General features: G+C 38.2%; 1 protein-coding gene across 1 annotated transcript; it reads right to left on the bottom strand.

Moving 5' to 3' along the window:
* Window positions 1-963: 963 nt before the first annotated feature.
* LOC134794547 (putative bifunctional UDP-N-acetylglucosamine transferase and deubiquitinase ALG13) lies at window positions 964-18,099 on the bottom strand. Its single transcript, XM_063766358.1, has 14 exons — window positions 17,635-18,099; window positions 17,455-17,552; window positions 17,211-17,365; window positions 16,322-16,780; window positions 15,964-16,254; window positions 15,463-15,653; window positions 13,672-13,776; window positions 12,913-13,021; window positions 10,600-10,773; window positions 6,953-7,059; window positions 6,260-6,393; window positions 5,738-5,827; window positions 2,483-2,607; window positions 964-1,142 (listed from the first exon to the last, which is right to left on the bottom strand). Exons 1-14 carry the CDS (start codon window positions 17,863-17,865, stop codon window positions 997-999), a joined length of 2,415 nt encoding a protein of 804 aa, XP_063622428.1. The 5' UTR covers window positions 17,866-18,099; the 3' UTR covers window positions 964-996.
* Window positions 18,100-18,634: the final 535 nt, after the last annotated feature.

Genomic DNA, 18,634 nt, shown 5'->3' with positions numbered 1-18,634 from the left:
TTACTTATAGGTAGCATAAGAACGAATAGAGAGATTTTTTTAGGGAGATCGTTCATTAGTCTTTGGGAGTATACTTTATGTAACTTATAGAACATATTGCCATAAGCCTCCTGACGCGAAATATACATAACATTTACAAAAATATAAATATTGTTAAAATGCGAATTTTATTCAATTACCTTGATTTACCGACGTTTCGACACAGGTTTCACTGGTCGTGGTCGCGGCTGACTGATGTCCCAGCAAAATGTCAAAACAGAGATTTGTGCACGTCGGTAAATCAAGGTAATTGAATAAAATTCGCGTTAGACCCGTCTATAAATGTGAGTTAATATGTGTTCAAAACGCGAAAGTTTAAAATATTATATTGTTAAAATGATTCTCATTTTAGTTTGTTTTCAAATCAAATTGAGCAAAATAAACTAGATAAATTTTCGAACAGCATAGACAGTACATGGTGTTTTGGGGTTGTCACACAAAAGGATAAAGTATACTATAGGTGTCAGGAGGTTGCCCCTCGTTTAAATGAGGCAGAATCATAGTGTTGAAACCCTTGTCATAAGTGGATTTACCGATTAAGTGGATTTTGTCGGACGACGTGTGCGAGTGGTTCGCAAATCGTTAAAACCGTCGGCAAATATGGATGTATAGTTAACCAATTTGTAACCTAGGCCACTATGTGACGTCACTTTAACTACTAGATATATGACATACATCACTCAATAAGCTGCATTAAGCATCGTTCTATAGGGGCCTAGGAATCAAATTGGTCGACTGTACCTCACAAACCGCAAGATCGAAGACGTTTTTAACTTTTTAAACCTTTGAACGTCACGCCTATCGTGTGCCGTCGAACATTGAACCTAGTCGGAACGCACGAAGGTTGATATCGAGTTGTAGCCGCGCGCGTCATATGACGTCTTTGTCGGTCAACGGGTAAACAGCAGGACTGACCTTAGGCTTCAACACTATTCTGAACGTGGTTACAGTCGGCAGTTACTTGTGATGTTCGTGCATGTTGTTGGCGGGGTGCAGGTGCGGGAGGGGCTGCGGGGGTGGGGGGTAGTGCGGCGCGGGGTAGTAGTGCGGGAGCGACTCCTCGTAGCTGACGTAGCCCACGCCGCCCATCATGCCAAGCATTGCTGGAAACAAAAAAAAATTGTAAATATCGCTTTACCTTGTAGTCGCATACTACTGGTACCCATATTAAAATTGAGATCCGTCTCGCGGGACGCAGTCGCGGTTGTGCGTAAGATCAACATAGAAAAAATCAAGAATCATTTGAATCGCTTAACTTCAAACTCGGATAAATCCATCTGTCGGTATTAAGGTAGGGTCGCAGAACAAATAATAGTACTACCATGCAGAAAGAGAACTTCCCATAAAACCGAAGTGTGACAGCGGTTCATAGTCGAATCGTGCTGTCCCTTTCTAATATATGGCACTATCCCTTTCGGCTATTTAGAGTTGTCGAAATTCACGTCATTATATTATCTGTGGTCGTGCACACAAAGGGACGTCAAGTTGTGTCAAACCTAATAATTATTCGAAGCAATTCAGAGCCGAACGGAGCTGACTGAGCTGAGTTTGCCCGAAGGGAAGTGTTTCGCACGGTTTCATATTTGCTGAGAGAGTCGAATGGATTTAAAGTTAGGTGACAAACGAATTTGAAGTTAAGTGACACATTTGCAGTCCGTGCAAACTCAAAAACAACAAGAAAGAACTACTTTGAAAGGATTGAAAAATATACCATATTTACCTATAACGCAAAACGTGATCGATAATTCAAAGCTATTAGAACTAATAACAAAAATGTTTTTTTTTATCGTTTATTCATCATTGACACTAGGACTAGGACTAGCCTTATGAACACTAAGAATGGTGCTAGTTCAGCGGTGTCACTCACGAAATCAAGCCAATCGTGCAGTCTAACGCAACTAGTTGCAACCAATCGCGCGCGTGATGCGAACTCATCAACCAATCGCGTTGTAGAGTTAGACTGCAAGATTGGCTCGAATTCGTGTGTGTGACACCGCTATACTGACACCTTTCTTATTGCCCGTAAGGCCCGTCCTTAGATATATAGAGTCTGTGCGGAAAGAGTCGTGGAATGCATGGAACCCAATACATTCCACGACTCTTCTCTTTCCGAACAGACTCTATCAATGTTCTTCATACTTCATCAATGGAATTCTACAGTAAATTTAACATTAAATAATTTCGTAAATAATGACATTTGTGATGATTGTATAAGTTTTAATGATTGTTTTTTTCTTTGACATTTGTATTTATTATTGCTATTTTCTTCTTTACTTGATCGTGTTATGTGTTTTTCATTTTGTGTTAGTGTTATTAGTTGAGTGTTTAGTGTTAGTTGTATATTTTACAATTCTATTGTGATTTTGTTCGACATGTGTTATTTTAACATTAAAGAAATTGAATTGAATTGAATTAAATACTTGGAAGCTTTATAAGTACGAACCTGGGTCCTCGACAGGGTAGTACGGCAGCGGGTACATGGGCGGCGGGTACGGCATGTAGGGCAGCGGCACCAGCGCCGGCTCACCCCCGGCCTCCTCGTAGCGCGGCTCCGCCACCGACACGCGGCTGCGAAACCAAACACATTTACTACCGCAGACGTGGCTAGTTGTGTCCACAGCCCATACAAATACTATATTACACACCTAGGCCAGTTAAGTAAGAAATGCCTCTGATCACATGTAATTGTCGGCCGAGGAGAAGCCGAGGTCGAAAAAATGCGAGTCGCTTAAATTAAAACTCGGATAATTCCATGAGATCTTAAGATTCTATTCTATTATTTCTGGTATAAAGGTAATAAGATAGATAATCTCTTAAGTAGGGTAAGAGGGAAGTTAAGTGACTCTTGTCACCTGAGGCGTTCTTATTTACTGGCCAAAGTGTGCGTACTATTTTTCAGTCCGACGGAGGCGGAAAGCGGCAACTTCGTTTAGCGAAGCGGGCCGAAAGTTGGCAGTTTCCGGCCGCAGGACAGAAAAAAATATTGTACCCAATCCAATGACACTACTTTTTAAATAGTAGATTGTTAGGAATGAAAGTTTTTTGTTGAGATGATTTTTTGTTAATTTTGTTGTTGTACATCTTTTACAAAACTATACATTTAGGGAAAATTTCGTAAGACCATTTCAGGAGCTGCCCCCAGGGCCCCATTTAAAAAATCCAATCCAATCTTGTGAACATCACATTTACCCCAAGCAATAAGAAGTTATAGAGGGAAAAGCTAGGAACACAATTTTTGACTCCGTAACTTTGTTTGGACTAACTAGGAGGTGAACATATCAAAAGTCCCCGGCCGTAGCCCCGGTGCTGAGGGGTAAGAGGGGGGGAAAGAAGGTCACATTTTTCGGTTTTTCACTTATATCTTGGAAACTTTGCGTCTTAGCGACATGACTACTAAGACACACCAAAAGCTGATAAAACTTATTACAAGTTTTATTCAGTCAAGCTTTTCGATATCTTGAATAGTTTTTGAGATATCCGCTCTTGAAAGTTTAATTTAGGGCTTTCAATTTTAACTTGATATCTACATTAGTGAAGCTGCTAGGCCGAGTTTGGTATCATTTTCGTATAAAACGGGGGTGCTGAATTCATTTTTGGTATCACATTGACACCATTCCTAAGAAAAAACATATAAACTTTAAACAAATATCTTTTTTTTTAATTCCTCTTCACGCTTAAACCGCTCAACCGATTTAAATGAAATTTGGTATACAGCTATTTCGATTCCCAAGGCAGGACATAAAATACTTTTTATCTCAATAATCATCCTTTGAAGTTGTGAAATGGAGTATGGGGGAAATTCAACTTCGTCGACGAGACTGAATTCCTGAAGTTAATACTGCTTAAGGTAAGATTTAAAGTCATGTTTGGTATCATTTTTATCTAAATCACAGATGTATACCATCCTAAATTTCATCTAAACCGGTTCAGCAGTTATTGACTCCCCATACAAACTTCCACCTAGGGCTTGCAATATCGGATGGTTTCCAATTCCGGAACTGATTTTCAATATTGGATTCCAATTCCGGAATTCCGGAACTGTTCCGGAATTAGGGTTTATCATAATTTTATTCGATTTTTTATTGAATTTGAAGTACCTATGTACGGTTTTTTTCACCTCTATTTTATGATACGATACGGGGTATTTATTTAGGGAAACTATACTTGCTAGCAAACCATTCGATGCATAATTTTTATAAAATAGTTAAATATAAAAGCTTCCTACTCTTCCTAACCAAGTAGGTAGTGGTGTTGTTTAAGAAGTTGATGGTCTAAGTTTGGCTTTTCCTTCCTAGTTCCTAATTATGATTCAGAATATCATATATTATGTGCTTCTACAATATACAGGATCCAAAATCGTTGATAGAGAAAACCTCTTTCTCTCTGATTCAAAGATAAAAAGTCCAAATATAAAAAAAAAAACAGGTCTTAAAATTCGCTTATATTTTACTAATGATTTATTTATTTATGTAGGATTCAGACTATTCTAAGCAAGTAAATCGCTTTACTTTATTATTATTTTATTATTATCACCCCATATTGTCCCACTGCTTTAGCAAACAGAAAAGTAAAATATATACTATAGATAGTTCATTGAATGACTAAGAGGCACGCAGTAACGACAAAAACACCAGTATAGTGTAGTTTCTTAACAATTTTCAATAATAAACGTATTAATACCAAAAAAAAGTACTTAAATCCAATTCCGGAATTTTCGATATTCAGTGGTATCAATTCCGGAATTGTAATATCGGAAAATTAGTCCGAGATTCCGGAATTTCGAAATTCCGGAATGCAAGCCCTACTTCCACCCCACTTTTCACACCCTCAAAAGATGCTTTTGGTTATAAAAACTATCCTATATCCTGTGTCGAGACTAAAACTATTTCTATACCAAATTTCAACGAAATTGGTTCAGCGGTTTAAGCGTGAAGAGGGATTTAAAAAAATATATTTTTTAAAATTTTGGTTTTACTTCGCAATAGTGTTAATGTGATACCATAAATTAATTCAGCACCCCCGATTTATACGAAAATGATACCAAACATGGCCTAACAGCTTCACTGATGTAGATATCAAGATAAAATTAAAATCCCTAAATAAACTTTCAAGAGCGGGTATCTCAAAAACTATTCAAGATATCGAAAAACTTGACTGAATAAAACTTGTAACTAATTTTACCAGCTTTCGGTTTGTCTTAGTAGTCATGTCGCTAAGACGCAAAGTTTCCAAGATATCAATGAAAAACCGAAAAATTCGACCTTCTTACCCCCCTCTACCCCCCAGCACCGGGGCTACAGCCGGGGACTTTTGATATGTTCACCTCCTAACTAGTCCAAACAAAGTTACGGAGTCAAAAATTGTGTTCCTGGCATTTCCCTCTACAACGTTTTTTGAGCATTCATTTCCTGACCTAATTCTCAGTACAAAAAGTACTGAGGTTGACTGAAGGAGCATTGACAAATACGAACGTTTTCGAGAAAATACGATGGCAAAGGATCTTGCACTACATCTGTATTAGAGTTAGACCAACAAAAGTCTGCAGAGATTTTGATAAGTAAGTAAGGTAAGTGTTATTTTAAACGTCAGACTTCTATGAAATTATGACGTCTAAATAACACTATGCACTGCGTGGGCTATCGACATCACTGTAGACTTTTCTTGGTCTAACTCTAAATGGGTGGTTATAAATACATACCGGTTATTTGGTCCCTTGTTGGGCACGTTGTTGTTGTGGGGCTTATTCTGGTGGTTGTTCATCGACCCGTCTTGATTCCCGCGTTTGAATCTGCAAGAGAAACATACGCCGTTAAATGAAAATACAAGATTATTGTATACGGGTTGGCTTTCACGTGTAATTACTGGAATAAACCTCTAAGTTTTTATTTTTATACCCAAATGTCTTTTTAACCGACTTCAAATTTCACTTGGGGCGTTCCAGGAAACTGTCAGAAACTTGAAGCTATCTTTTTAAAAAGATCTGACAAATCTAATGCTTGATAAAGCTAATGCCGAGCTTTAAATTTGCATTTGCAACTAGCGACCCGCCCCGGCTTCGCGCGGGTTACACAAAACCTTAACAAATTATACACCTAAATCTTTCTCAAGAATCACTCTACTCATAAGTCAAAACCACATGAAAATCCGTCCAGTAGTTTTTGAGTTTCGCGAGTTAGAAAAGGGGAAGATAGATGCCCTGGTGATGTGGTGCTAGACTGACCTGGGTCCCAGCAATGGCCGCTGTCCGTTCCCCTTGCCCTGCATGGGTGGCTTGTTGTCTGGCTTGTGCTTGTGTTCATGTTGGTTATTGCCTCCACTGGGTGCTCGGTCTTGCAGGGATATCTGCTGCATATCCTGCCCATTTTTTATAACATTATTATCGTTATTTAGTGTCATACAATTTTGATATAATAATTTGTTATGGTTTTAATCTTGTATTGATACAATTTTGACGATAGGTCACGCTAGTTGATCAACCAGCGTTTCGCGTTTTTATTGCATGTCACGTTCTAACAAGTATGTATGTGCGAAAGTGACGACAAGCGATAAAAACACGACCATCCCTACCGTCAGTGGACGTCGTGTCATTAGACATCTCGCTTGCACTTTTTGGTCAATCATGTCAAGGTCATAACAAGATCTAAAACCATTAAACCAGGATTGTTCTCGTGTCTGTATACGCAACAATGTGTGTGTACTAGGGAGTGCTCCCGGTACTGGTTTTCTATACAAATACAGTACCGGAACCGGGAATTCTCGGTTCTCACCATACAAACTCAGTACCGGGAGCATTCCCTAGTGTGTACTCGAGGCACACAGTTGCTGTGCCGTGTTATATGATAGTTATTGCAAGCAGGGTGCAGGAATGTATCCTGGAGAGTACCGGTAGTGGAAGGCTGGTACATGTACGTACCATGGCGAGGTCGCGGGGAGAGTAGTGTCTCGGCGGCGGCGGCGCGCCGTAGGCGGCCCACATGCACTCCACGCCCAGGTTGAAGTAGTAGCGCAGCGTCGGGATGTCTAAATACGAAATAGTACATTACGATACAAGTGCGAAAAGCAAGAAATTCGCAACGAGTGGCGATAAATTGAAACACGACCGAAGGGAGTATTTAATATTTAAATCGACACGAGTTGCGAATTGTAAACGTGTATCGTATAACGTTTTACAGTACATATGGCCCTTTACAATTTGACATTCGCACGAAAATGCTATTTTACCCACTAGTGCGGGAAAATAGGACCATATGTACTATAATAGTACATTACGATACAAGTGCGAAAAGTAGGAATTTCGCAACGAGTGGCGATAAATTGAAACACGACCGAAGGGAGTATTTAAATCGACACGAGTTGCGAATTACCTTTTCGCACGTGTATTGTACAACGTTTTACAGTACTCAATAGTCCTTTAAATTTTTGACATCGTAATATCCCAAGTAGCATGGAAGTGTCGGCAACATCAATATAGCAGCCAATTAAGAACTTAGAGTGATTTAACACATTCGACACCGCGTACCCGACTCTCGGGCACTCGTAAACTTTACTCAGATGCCGGCATACCCGCTAGTCGGGCAAGAGCTATAAACCTACACGCGACGCCGAAGTGCCCGACAGGCGGGCAAGCATTGCATCTTCACTACCTCAGGGCTGCCACTGCCACTAACAGAAAAAAATGTAAGTCTTCTGATTATTATGTGGTCGAAAAGTTGGTACAGTTGATTATTATATTTTATTACTTCACTTTGTATTTTTATTTACTTTACCTAATGCGATTACAAAATAAAAATTCTTATTAGTTGGTTACGTGAAATTGCATACACGGGTATGTATCAATAGGAGTTAGAATTAGGAGAAGAACAAAACGGGGAGCCTAAACAGATGAGACAGCAGATTTAATTTTATCCACGTACTTATACGAAAGTTACTTGGCACAGCCCTGAGCGTCCGCCGCTTGCCCGACTAGCGGGTTCGCGGCGTGCGGCATTGAGTTGCACGTCGTTGCCCGACTAGCGAGTACTGTCGGTTTCTGGGGTATTGTTTGAAATTTTGCCTGGTTGCGAAAGTGTTAAGGGACGTATAAGAGTGTCAGAAAAGATTTAAGCTGTATAAAAGGTACTTTACAGACATTATACAGCTCAAGCTGTACAAAATCATTATAAAGGATTCTGCGGAAGCATGGGGTGCTTTATCAGAATATAAAAATCTACTATAAAATTAAAAGTGTTGTGAGAGACTACAAGCTAATTCTATCGTAAAAGCTGTATACAGGCTGTATTGTAGTAACACTTGGCACTTTTAGCTGTACAAAAGTATCTGTCAACTCCGTTTTAAAACATTAACTGTTGTGAAACACTACAAGCTAATTTTATCGTAAAAGCTGTATACAGGCTGTATTGTAGTATCACTTGGCACTTGTAGCTGTACAAATGTATCTGCCAACCCCGTTTTAAAGCTATTTCTTATGGCGTAATCTTACTCTCCTATAAGAATAGTAGTTGTATAACTTCTGTCTGTAAGGGTATTATAAAACCAAATGAATAAATGGCAGCTATAGTACAGCTTTTTTCTGTATTACTGATAGTCGCTTATAACAATCTTTTGGCGTAATTTTACACTCGTATAAGTGTAGTAGTGTAATGATTTCTGAAAATAAGTGTATTATAAAACTAAAGGAATATATGACAGTTACACTACAGGTTTTTTATTTGTTATACGGATCTCTACAGAGAATTATAACTTATGTACGGAGAACCGAAATAAAGCCAAACGAATACAAATATTCTATTATAAAGCTGTTTTAATTACAAAAGCTGTAAAAGACACTCCATTTATTACACAGCACAGCTACTAAGATTATAATGCTCTCCAACTATCCTGTAGGCTGTTTAAAAATTGTCGCCATTTTACAATAAAAAAAAAGTATTTGTAAATATAATTAAAGAAATACTTGCAAATATTTAGCAGACTAACGCCGTGTTATGATTACCAGCTAAAATAAATTGTTTAGCCTTAGAATTAATATTTATAAATATTTTTGATACTCTAACCTTAAAAACAAACAGTAACTTTACCGATTTTTGATATTTTCCTTATGGTTTCTCTTTGTTATTTTGCAGGCGCGTAAATATTTTGCCAGAAAAGATACACAGGTTCACAATAAATAATAATCCGCACTTACCAATAATGTAATATTCCATTCAAGTCCTGTATAATATTTACTTTTACTTTTACCATCCACTATAACACTTTATTGTCGCCATTACTATATTACGAATGAGCAAGATTAAGACATTTTAGTTTCTTAAATGATTATTATTCTCTTGTAATTCTTTCTTATAACTCATTTAAAACTTATATTCTTATATCGTACTTATAAGAGATTATCTGTAGTGTTAAGGTTTCCTGGTACACCGAAATATAGCTGTAATGCAGCTATTATGCAGCTTATGTATTGCTTATACAGCTACTCTACAGCTCTAATAACGCCAAAGGCTGTATAATTTGGGCCCTTTTTTTACTTATAAGGGCTGTACTGTATAAGCGCTTATACAGCCTTTGTACAGCCTAACTGTACAGCTTATAGTATACAAATAAACTTTAATACAGCTTATATACAGCTTGCAATGCTACTTGGGATGGCACGTATTGTCCTAAATCCCGCCTTAGTGCGGTAAAGTAACACCATATGTACTGTAAAAATATATATTAGGGATTAATACTGCATGTACTATCTTACGCAAATAAATAAATTATGAACTATGAATATGTTTTAATAAAAATGCGCAAGGTCTGAGAACTCATGTTTCCTCACAAACCTACGTTTTATAATCCCAAATACTATACGTTGGCAAGTCAGTTTTTTCAGAAGAAAAAGGCGCGAAATTTAAAATTTGTACAGCAAATCCATCCTTTGCACAGTTCGGACATACATTTTATAATCTTGCAGGCTTTTTTTAGTGATAAAGAGTATACAATGATAGTTCGATTACCCTATTTTATCCGACCGATATGTCAATTTCACACAAAATTTGTACAAAAGCAGGACGATTGAATAATAAATTGGCCAATGGCGCACCCACGTACGAGCGACTTTACTGCGTTCACAGTTTTCACAGCCGGGCACTATTAGACGGATTAAACTAGCCGGTATTATGGATAGCTTTATCCATCTTTATCCACGTGATAAAATAACTGTCACTTTTTAACACCGTGGGATATAAAGTGACGGACACCGTTTTATCACGATGTCATGTAGACAAGAACGACCATCATATTCGTACTGGTCATTTCATTTTTAACACTAGTACATTCAAGTGTAAAAATATGGGTGCATATAACTTACTCAAAAATATGTCCCATAGTTCTTAATACGCTGACATAAGAGCTATGGGACACATTTTGAGTACGATGTGTGCACCCATATTTTTACATTTGACTCTACAAACAGCAACACTCTTAACTGTCCATCGGTGGACCTTAGGCCTTATGTAATAAGGTTTACGAACTATCAGCTAACATTGTGAGCGATGGTACCTAATACTAAATACCCCAACTTACCGTTCATAGGCAAATCCGCGCCATTCGGTTGTACACTTTTGACAACGTGCGGGTTGACGGGCGGCGGCGGCGGCGGCGGCGGCGGCGGCGAGGCGCACCACACCAGCGACTTCACGCAGCCGCCGTAGCCGTACGGCGCGGCAGAGTTCACCGGGACCCCACCGCCGGGCACCACTGGAACTAACCATTGTTTATTTTTGAAATAAAACTAGTGAAACGGATTATATCGCGTATATATCGCGTCCCCCCGTCCCCCGTTCACCACGAACGCTGTAAAGGGTTCGAAACGTCGGGATGTAGTATGAATTCAATATACACGATATAATCTGTTTCAATGGTTTTATTTGGCTTATTATTAACCAGGCAACTAAAATATTAAACAGGAACTTTCACTGGGCATATAATACTATAACTTGGCTGTGCATTAATATTTTAGCGGAAATAAATTTATATTAGCCTCAAATTTAAGCATCATATTATTAACAAAACTGGCAGCAAAATCAAGCCACCCAAAAAAAATATAGGGAACTTGAATTGATAGATTGGCGTCTAAAATAATAAGTTGGCAACTAATATTGTAAAGCGATCATAAAATTTGGTTGTTTATATATGTACATATCCAGAATACCTAAGATACCTATATACATAAGCTTTAAATACTCCAATTTAAAATAATTTAAACATATGCATACCTAGTTCTTTAAATTGACGAATTTCCTAATCCTCAAAACACCACTAATTTATTTACCAATGGTCAGTAGATCAGTAGTCGACGTTCCTGATCATGAAACACCAAATGGCCATTATACCATTAGGTCATTAAATTTGTATATAGTTATCACGGTGTTCTGCAAGAGTTAAAAGATAGGTGCGACGACGAGCGAAGCGAGGAGGAGCGTGTTAGGTTGACCGTGTAGTAACCAAACAAAATATTCTAAAAGAACATAATTTTTTTAATTAATAGGTAGCCGTTTTCTTTTTAAATAGTGCTTCGTAAATGGTCTCCAATTATAATAATTCAGTTGCCAAATAAATATTTGGTACCTGCCTAAAAATAAACAAAAGCTGTTACTGCATTAAAATGTTGTCTCATCCTTATAACAGGGTGATTCAGGAGACGTGAGCAGGACTAACACTGCGCATTTGGTAAATTATAACCAACTGTTTCGTATCAGTATTAGCAAAGAGAATAGATAGTATAGAGGGCTATTGCCATAGTAAATTTTGTAGTCACGGTACATTTCCTGCCATCTATCGACACACGATTAAAACTTAAAATAAAATTGAAAATGTATAAATTAATCAAAATATGTACACGGATAAATGATTTTTAATTTTTATTGTTCCATACTGACCCATGTTCTTTCACTGATATGTGTTAAATTGTTAAATATCAAACGGTGTCGTCGACGCCATCTAGCCGAGAATAGGCCAAAAAGTATGGCGCCATCTATTCGAGAATGACTTTTTCTTGATTTCCGAGGCACGTTTTTTTCTTAGACTTTATTTATCTTATACGGAGTTACATATATCTTTGGTATTAGTGAGATTAACGTTAATTTTCTAGTCGTGTTGAAAAAAAAAGTTATTAATTTATTTACGACATGCATGGTCACCCTAAAATTAGAATACTAAACTACCGATATTATTCTGTGTCAAATTGAATGTCATCACTGTCATCAGGTCATCACGGTCTGGTTGCTCTCGTATCTCACTCAAGTTTGAAATCAAAATGCTGTCATTATGGTTAAAGAGGTTTTATGTTTATTAATTAGGTCTTGTAGGTTGACCATGATTGTAGAGAGTTAAATTTGCCCTCACCAAAAAGTTAAAAAATAGGAATAAGTGTGGATGTTTCACCTAAATACGACGGTGAGCGAACAATTATCAGTTACTGAGCGTGAAGGATTAGTCCTGCTCACGTCTCATGAATCACCCTGTATATAAAACCGACCCCTTCCTACGGTAAAAACCAATGAAATTATCTTATAATAAATATTATATGAAATTATCATGTGGAAGCTATCTATGATACAAAGTAGTCTTACAACAGAAGACGATTAGCAATGTAACGAATGTAAAACTGTATTAGCTTCTTAAGCCGCGAACTGGACGCAGGCGGCGAGCGACAAAGCAAGGCCGTTCATACATTTGCTCGAGCGCAACGTATGAATGGCCTTAATGGTTTTAAATTTATTCTAAGCTTAATGGTCCGGTCGCCGCGCCGCTTGCTTTAATTCGCGACTTCACAATTTTACGGGACGTAATGCAGTGCTCAAGCAGTGTCAAGCAGTGCGTACTGCGTACACTTACCCGAGTAGCTGGTCATGGGCGGCGCCGGCGCGGGGGCAGGCGTGCGCGCGCCCGGCGCGGGCGGCGACGCGCCGTGCGCGTGCCCGAGCGCGCCCACCTCTCCCACACTCTGCGGACATGTACTAATATGTTACACCCCAGCTAATGAGCCAAAACGAACATGCCGACAGGGCGATAAGTAAAATGAAAAATCTGCATCGCTAGTGACCGCGAGTGCGAACGACACGGCCAGCTTAATAATTTACGACTCTGCAAGCACGTTTATATTGACCCCACAAATCATATTAAAGGGTAAATTCCCCTGGGTAAGGGTAAATTCAGAGTAGGGTAAATACTAGGGTGATATTGTTAATCGAGGAACAAAGGTCCGAATTCCAAAACAGCAGCTCGGGGTCCGGAACAACAGATGAGCGCGGAGACGCAGCCAAAACAAACGCAAGATGAAGGAGAGAGAGTCATGCCAGGGGTATAAACTTAATTTCACACAAATTATAATAATTATTTGAAAAAGTGAGTATTTTATAAAGACCGAGAGAGCTGTGGGTCGGTTGGCGGCCTTTTATTACTTTTTCCAACCCTTCAATTTCTTAATTGCGGTCCTACCTACTAAATTTCACGCACGGTCCCTAAAGCTATTAGACATATTTTACCTGGTTGACGGGGGCATAGTTGTCGGCGTTGGAGTCGGCGGACTCGTGAAACAGTCTGCCATCAGGGGCAGCCTTCGCTTGTCAAGACACCTGGTTGTAGAGAACATACCTGGTTGACGGGGGCATGGTTGTCGCCGTTGGAGTGGGCGAGCTCGTGCGGCGCGGCGGCGCCGGGCCGGCAGTCCACCATCAGGGGCAGCGCTTCTACTTCAACCTGTAACACCAATCCCACACATTTAACTCACGTACGTTAACAGTGTTAATACTACTTTTTCTACTCTAGCACTTCAATCTATCAATTAATAACTGACAGTGATATCTAAATCAACTTAATTTGAGGCGCGGAGTGGTGGCGCTGAAGTCTACTTAGGTTCATAAGACAACAACTGCTTAGCAGTCATCTTATGGATGTACGAGCAATATAGTACAACTGTTGTTTTATTTACAGAGCTAACGTCTAGAGTCTAGATAGACAATCTGTTCGAAAAAGGTTAGTTTAGATTTTAGATGTTTGCTGCTGTATCAATATTGTGTGCAACGGTACATAATTAGGACTTAAAAATCTCGTACCAATTTTTACAAAAGTTTTTTGTAACTTTGGCCCTTGAATTTTAAGAACCCTTATTGTATACCTGTTGCACAAAATACTATAACAATCACCTTCTTTCTAGCTTTGTCCCGTTTTTTAATACGACTCGCTGAAGGAAGGGTTTCACTCATATTTACTCAAAGAATTGGCGCAAGCACTAGTTTTTAGCTAAAACGATGTTTTATTTAATATGACTCAACAAACATTTATTTTAAAACAATAACGAAAAACCTAACAGTGAACTGTAGTCCCGAAGCTAAAATTAAAACTGCGCCTCGAAATCAAGTGATACGCTTAACTCGGAGCGCGACCACTTAAGCTCCGAGATGAAGTGCTACTCTGCACCCTTGTGATTGTAACTGGAGGGGTACTTTAACACGTTAACTTTGGTGAAAAAAGCGGGAAATACTTCACTAGCTGGGATAGTGTTTTTAATCACGGTGAGAATGCTTTTTCCAACTTAGGAAACTTGTATGTTTGAGAGAGATTGCATTTAATTTATTTTGTGTTGTTTGAGCCAATAATTTTATTTGTTAAGGTAGATTTTGCATATATTTTAAAAATATTTAACAGTTGTTAACAAGCACTAAAATGTCTTGATACCAGTAAAAGTAACGTTTTTTAGTTAGTACCTGCCATATTTATTTAATTTAGTAAATTAATAAAGTGTCCTGTTTAACTTATGTACTTACAAGGTCTACAATTTATTTATTTTAAACGGGATAGTATACCCATCAGCAAAAGTGCATGGCAATGAATTATATTCATTATGTATCCATGCAATTTTGTTTTTTGCAAGAATGAAAATATAAACTTTAAACCAAAATTGAACTACAATTATACCAATTTGCCACTGATTTTAACTTCTAACTACAACTAAACTACTTCTAATACTACATTACAACTAACTAACGTACTAGAATAGCTACGATATGGTTACTCTTTTATAAGCACCTCACTTTTCAAAGACACCCAAAAACGAGAAATAAAATGGAAGTTTCATATAAAATAATGAAAAAAAAAAATGTTTGTATCAATTTAATATAAAGTTTGTAATAACATTAGTAATAAAAAAAACATGGGTGTGACATGCTTATAAAGCCTTTAGAATGTATAAGTATAAGCCTCCACAAATATCTATACAGAATTAACTGCAATAATGGAGTGCAGAGCAAATAATTATGCAATTTTTTTTAATGTTTGTGTCAATAAATTCTCTCTTGTTATAATATCAGAGAATCCAACCCATACATAATGAAGGCTGTGTACAAAATACTCCTACTACTACTTTAATACTAGATTCCGACTAACAGACAGCGGTTGAAAGTTTGCTAAATCCAAGTGCTGGTACATAGACAAATTGATATCGGTCTGGTATTGGTTTTCCTCCAGTACTTCGTCCTTCCACTGCAGTTTTGGGGGGCTCTTGGCCTTCTCAGGGCTTTTAGGTTCGTCGGGCTTCTTGCGGGTCTTGGTAAGACCTTGCTTGCGTGTGATGTTGCCTGGGTATCGTGAAATGGGGTAAGAATTAAAAAGAACTTTTAAAAAGACTCCAATATGTAGATAAGTTGTTTTATATGATATTTTGCCGATATGCTTAGTTACGTAAAAGTATTTGTCAGGAAAGAATGAATGAGTAACAATTTAATCAATTTTTTTGTCAAACAAAACATGATACAGTTTTAGATTTTATGCCAATTTTCTGCTGGACAAAACTTGACTAAAAAGAAAAGCAAATTTTACATTTCTCTGTCAAGTAGCATATTGACAGGTAAAAAAGAAAATCATTTAAATAAATATGCAATACACCACCTATCTGTTGCAACATTTGGCTTAAAGTTGGCAGGTGGTGGGCCCGCGAGTATCGATACGGCGGCGCCCACGGCCGAGCCTCTGACACCGACAGGGGCTCCAACTGGTCATAGTTAACCACTCGCTTCTCTCCCAGCTCTTCAATGAACACTAGGCAAGGCCCTCCGTCCGGACGCATCTCCTGGATATGACAGTGGTACGGATCACGCTGATCCACTTGCAACCTACACAGGCATTTCACGCCAACTTGAAGAGTTGTCCCATCTGAATATCTGGTCCCATAACGCAACTCTGTAAAACCACACTTGTAATTATTGCAGGCCAATGGAACTGTCAAACTAATAGGAAGATGAAATACCTCTTCTGAGTTCACTCCAAACATCAAATTCAATGTTTCGGTATATATCCGGGTCCAAAGCTTTAGCCACCTTGTACGGGAATGGTGTTATACCATTGTCAAGTAAGTCCTTGGCGCTGTTGACATTGAGGCAGTTCATGCAGACATTTTCAAGCTGAATAAGGCTTCGGTTAAACACGAAAATGCTCAAAGATTCCTTCAGCATGCTGGATCTTTCTAGATTGTCAGTGTGGTGCATACACTTCAAGGCCACTGCATTATTGTTCCTGTCCTTGTCATCCTCGTTGGAAGATTCTATGAAGATTTTGGCCCTCTCCTTCTTTTTGCGGCGTTCCACATTCTCGGACATGAAGTACTCAATGTGATTGGTGGGCATTTTGTCATGGAGCATTTTATCCACCGCATAGGACAGGTCTTTCAGTTGGTACACTCCATCATAAAGTATTTCGTATACTAATGCTATAAATAGGTGCTTGACATTGAGTATAAAATAAAATGATTGGTAGAAAATAAAATTAATACAGATTAAGCAATTAAGGGGGAAAACCGGGCCACCCAGTAGTATAGATAAAGTAGTAACTGAACAAAACAATGATGGTCCTTTGTATTATAATGTTGTAAGCAGATTATACCTATAGTTCTTACTGTAAGTATCAACTAAAAAATACCTCACATGTGTATAACATGTTTCAGTAACAATGATGTGTCTATATTGTACAATATTCTTCAATTAAATTACAAATTATACATCAGTCAACCAGGTTTTACCCCTATAGCTTTAGTCACAAAAATTTAAATTATGAAAATGGAAAATTAAAATCTTAGGAAAAAGAAAAATAGGGATTTCTTCAATTGATTTAAAAGTTACTAGGTACCAAAATAAACTTACATTGGCAAAATGATGATGTATTAATGAATTCTTTTGTGTACACCGCATCAAAGTGCTTGGTGTCGGGTGAATAGAACAGAAATATGGTGTCTCCGTAACCATTGCAAATCTTTGTTTGAGGGCCTTTGTTGGCCTCAAATATCACAAAATCGCGTCTGTAATCAACATGTCAAACAACTTTAAATCTGCAGGTAGACACAAATATCAATTGAAGGTAGGTAAAATAAATGTTTATAAATCTTACCTATACAAGTGGCTCATAGCAGATATTTCAATGAGTCCACCCCACTCAGAAGGATTGGACATCTCTTTGAGATAATTTTCGAAAGGACAAGTCAATGACTACAACATAAAATACTCAAATTAGAATGAAAATTGGAGGGAAAAAAATAATCATAACTGAACAAGAAATTAAATATGCTACCCCTTCAAACAGGTGCCTCTGTGAAGCCATGAATTGTACGCAATCCAGCCGAACTTTGTGGAAGTATCGCTGTGTGTTGAAGATGTTCTCAGAAACGGCCCTGAACAGGCAACTCGAGTCCCTAGCCGTGTGCTTCCTGAAAAATCCCATCTCGTCTAGCCAGCGGTCCGGCTCAGACGAGCGCTTGTGGATTTTCCAGGGCCCGCGGCACCGAATCGGTGAAGGCGACATTGTATCTACGGCTAACTATCTGCAGGTAAACAAAAACAAATGACGCGGCTGATAACTATACACACATCGCCGTCGCGAACGTTAATAACACTGTAGGTGAACAAAATGCACTAATTAAAGTGTAATCGGTTGTCTTAAATCCATATCGTAGCTATTGACTGGCAATGGCAAATGGTTGTTTTGCAGTCTACGATACACAACACGTGCAAATTTACAAATCGATCTCGCGGTGCTAATTATTATTGAATCACTCACCGAAATGATTTATCCCAACAGTCAGCATCAGTGTTTGAACTATATTTCTAAATACGGACTTGTTTTTCAAGAAAAATGAATGAAAATTGCACGTGCCAAAAGCAAACCGTCAGGGGCCGGCGGGAAGCAAAATCAAAATAGCATTTTTGCAATTATGTTGCCAATCAACAAAACGATTTGCAAATACATTGACCATAGATAGAGTAAAGCTGTGTACCCACATCCTGATTATATAGGAGACTCACAACATTTTTCCATTTCAATCCGAAAAACATGTTTAAAAATGTCACCCGAAATTATTAAATTATAATAATTCAAGTAATTGCGCCAATTATTTTAAAAAAATATCTACGACCACAAAACCGGTTTTTTACGGATGTGAAAATAGTGTACAGTGAGTACAAGGACGTAAAAATAAATAGCTATTGTCCATGCTATGTCAAGTTGCCATAATATAGATTCTCCCTTGAAATGAGGTAATTTTCTTTTGGGTTAAATTATGTTATTATTGTTC

The sequence above is a fragment of the Cydia splendana genome, chromosome 10, assembly GCF_910591565.1.
Source record: "Cydia splendana chromosome 10, ilCydSple1.2, whole genome shotgun sequence".
Lineage (NCBI taxonomy): Eukaryota > Metazoa > Arthropoda > Insecta > Lepidoptera > Tortricidae > Cydia > Cydia splendana.
Note: the sequence above shows the minus strand (reverse complement) of the source record. Positions and strands in the feature narration are given on the sequence as shown.